The following is a 3,893-nucleotide window of genomic DNA, read 5'->3' on the forward strand; positions in this document are numbered from 1 at the left end:
CACCACACACTTAGGTGTCTCTTGCTTAGCTTTACAACAATGAGAATGGGGGTGAGAGCAAGACTGAAAACCAAAATAAGAGCACAAGAACTTGCAACACTCAAATGCACAAGGCACTAAGTCTCTCAAAACTCGAATCGATCGGATGTGGCGCTTGTGAGGCTTTAAATGCGTAGGAGGTGTTGCTTTGAATGTATGGAGGTTTGGTGTAGCTCTTGTGTCTTCAATGTGCTGGTTGGGGGTATTTATAGCCCCAACCACCCTAAATAACCGTTGTGAAGTGGGGCTAAAAATTGCACAGTCTGCGTGTGCACCGGACCATGAATAGTAGAGGTCCAGTGTGCAACAGACCCTTTGACCTCAGACTTGGCATGTAGCCATTCTGACATGTCAGGGGGCATCGAACTGGGCCATGCACATGGACCCACTGCCACGTCAGTCATCTGTTGAAGAACCACAAGTAGCCATTAAAGATCTAAACAGTCTGGTGCATTAGAGTCCGTTGCCCCAAGCTGACTGCACCGAAAAACATCTTCTCCGCAAAACTAGTTTGATGCTTAATGGACCATGGTCCGTTGAGCCCAACAACTGAAGTCATTGAATTTCTTTTCTGTGCAAGAGGTTCGATGGTCACTGTACCATAGTCTATTGCGCTAGGCTGAAGATGATCTCTGAATGTTCTCTAGGAGAAGGATTCGATGGTCATCGGACCATGGTACTGTGCTCCTAGAGTAGTTGACTTTTTGCATCTTCTAGTACTTCTTCTATTCAATTTGTCTGCCTTGAGGATGTTCCTACGACTTAGACAAATATTTCTAGAGGCAATCCAGCCAGTCTAAGTCACGAAAATTGCCTGTATTAATTTCTTTAACTCATATTCCAATATTGGCCCAAACTAGCTCCAAAAGATTGTTTCAATAAAAATAAGCATTTCAACATTTCTATATAGGTCAATTAGGTTCCTAAGTGTATTTAGAACTTATCCAAACTATAGAACTAGACACAGTTCATCTATTTCAAGTTTTACCCCTTATTGGTTGGTTTTGAGTTGATTTTGACTTAGAAACTGAACTGTTGAACTTATAAACCTATGAATCAAAGACTAGGCAAACTAGTTAGTCCATAAGGTTGTGATGCTCATCAAGCACCAAAATCAATATAGAAAATAGTTTTGAGGCCATTTCCCTTTCAACTACTGTTAGGGAGGGCTTTTGACCGAAGGTCGACATTCAATAAAGATTGTTGTATTATCGTGTTTTTAGGAAGACACCTTCAATCCATCTATCTAAATTGGAAGCTTCGGGTAGCATTTTATTAGTGAACGATAAGCTGGAGGAGGAGGGAGAGACAAAGCTTGAATAAGATCGAACCAACTTCATATGAAACAACAAAGAAGTTACAAAAGGGGCGGAAAAGACGTCCATAGCGATCTTTTTCCCTAAAAATATATAATTGTTCTTCTTCAATTGTACAAGGTCTTCATATAGAGGGATGATCATCGTTGTAATTCTTGAGCTAAGATGTTTATAACCCAGACTCTACAAATAGGTGTCTAGTGTCCCTGCTGCAGGGGTCGAGTACCTTATGCCCAGAGCCTGTATCACCTTCGTACATAGAAGGGTCTTAGATCTGTTGCATTTGACTGAGACCTTCGAAGGTATAATATTACTGAGTTCTCATAAGCTAACTTATATTTTCTATGTCTGTTTCATGTAATAAAGAATGAATCAGACGAGTAAACCCTTTGCAAACTAAATACATGTTTTTTACACTTTTTCATCTTACATGAAAAAACTTCAACACAAGTTTCTCCTTTTACCACTCTATCCTTAACACCTTTGAACCCATGGAAAATGAAAAGTGGGAGACTTTAATTGTATTGTCCTGTTTTAGTTCTCCATGCAAGAGCTTCGGCAGGTCCCAACAATATATATAACTCTACGAGCATGTACTACCTAGATACTAGGTTTTAGTTCTCAAAGCACTACATACATCTAAGAAACCACTTCATACAACCCAATGTATCTAAGTCTTGTATCTTATTTACTATAACCTATCAAAATACGACTCATTTATGTGGGTTGTATTAGTAGAATCGTATCTAGACTTAGAAAACCGTGTTAAAGATGTTCCTTCACCAAGATACCGTCTCTTATGTTTTTTTACATTTATTCTCTTGATATCGCTTAAGCTAGATACAATATATTTACGTGAGTTGTACATGCCCTAATTAATGTAGCGGTCATTGAACTTTAATAACCATCCATATCAAAGCATGAATGGCTTGGATGATTGATTCGATAACCGCCTATATAAATAGCCAATATTTAGAGACGGCTGGGATATCCGCCTCATGTGTCGCAGCCACCTTTAATATGTAGTTGTTAAGATATATATGGAACATTATTTTACATTTAAGCAATAACAACTTTCCTATTATTTTTTTGTTCAGTAATATAATTGAAATGTTCTAGCTGTAAAAATTGATTGCCCCATGCATATCATTATGGTTTGGGTCGTTTCAGCAACGAAAACCATTGTTCTATTGTACTAAGTATGTTTTATGTAGTATTCCGTAGACGATGAATCTTGTTTGCTAGCCGCTATCTTAAATAATTTCATTCTAATTATTGTTATCGAAGATTTGATAATTTCCTACGCGCGATTAGGAACGGTACGGTGTGGCCTCTCCACCACTCACATACATCAGGCTCTCGTCAACTCACCTCCACCCGTTCTCGTCTTCTGTCTAAACCGCCCGGTTTCGCCGCACGCTCGCGTTCTCCGATCACGCATGCCATTGCCATGCAACCTACCACAGAAATATGCTCGTACCTGCGTCCATGCCTCTCTTCACCGACCCGCAACAATCCTCGCCCAAATTGTATCGTTTCACTCACCCCCAAGAGCGAGCGAATCAACCTCTGCCGGAACATACAGAGCAATCCTCTCGCACTGCCACGTACGGTGCACGCACCATGGCTGTGTCCCGCGCCGTCGTCCTGCTCCTCGTCATCCTCACGGGGGCTGCCGCGTTCTCGCCCACGGATTCCACTCCCGAGGATGCCGATACCAAGCCGAGCATCCTGACTCCCATTGCGCACAGCCCGCTGGGATCTTTCGAAGGCGCCGATGGGCCCGTCGCCGACAACGCCATCGACGACGATGACGCGGCGCCCGTGGGCTCACCCATCGGCACCACCATGACGGAGCCGGAGCCGCAGCTCGCGCCCCCCGGGCTCCCCGATAGCAGCGCCACCGCTGCTTCCGTAGGCCACCCAGTCGCTGCTGCTGCTGTTGCCGCAGCTATGGCCACCGCCAGCGCCATCTTTGCCTTGTGAGAGGAGGGTGCATGTGACTGTGTGTGCAGCTGTGCGCACGCTAGCTGTTAAGTTAGAGCGGTATTGATTCACGCATTATGTGTTGGTGTTATGCTTCCAAGTTGTGCTTGCACGTCTTATCCTTCTTTTGTAATCTTTTTTTACTGTTTTCATTCAAAAAATATGTTGTTACTGATAAATTCACCAGAAATTAGTAGTATCCACATGGAAATTTTCTTCTTTTTAATCCTAGGAGATAGGCGCACAATTCATGTGAATGGTTGTCCCGCCAAATGCACCTAGGCCCATCACGTCTCGTTGATCGTGCTCGGCACGTGAATGGTTGCCTGCACGCGTGGAGGCCAATGCAACTTGCACGCGCAGATACAACCAAGGCGAAAAAGCATGTCCGCTTGAACCACACTGTTGTGGACTTGTTTTCAAATGGTATGGATTAAGAACAAGGCAACACAAAAGTTAATGGTTAAAGACCTTCGTCTTTCGAAGCATTATTTCTCTTAGAATATAATGATCTTCAGACGAAGGTCATGAAGAACGTACCTTCATCATCTT

General features: G+C 43.1%; 1 protein-coding gene across 1 annotated transcript; it reads left to right on the forward strand.

The window, feature by feature from the left end:
- Positions 1 to 1,494: 1,494 nt before the first annotated feature.
- On the forward strand, positions 1,495 to 3,540 carry LOC103647186 (uncharacterized). Its single transcript, XM_008671760.4, has one exon. The coding sequence runs from the start codon at positions 2,826 to 2,828 to the stop codon at positions 3,339 to 3,341; it is 516 nt and encodes a 171-aa protein (XP_008669982.1). The 5' UTR covers positions 1,495 to 2,825; the 3' UTR covers positions 3,342 to 3,540.
- The last annotated feature ends 353 nt before the right edge of the window (positions 3,541 to 3,893 follow it).

Source organism: Zea mays, chromosome 2 (assembly GCF_902167145.1).
Source record: "Zea mays cultivar B73 chromosome 2, Zm-B73-REFERENCE-NAM-5.0, whole genome shotgun sequence".
NCBI lineage: Eukaryota > Viridiplantae > Streptophyta > Magnoliopsida > Poales > Poaceae > Zea > Zea mays.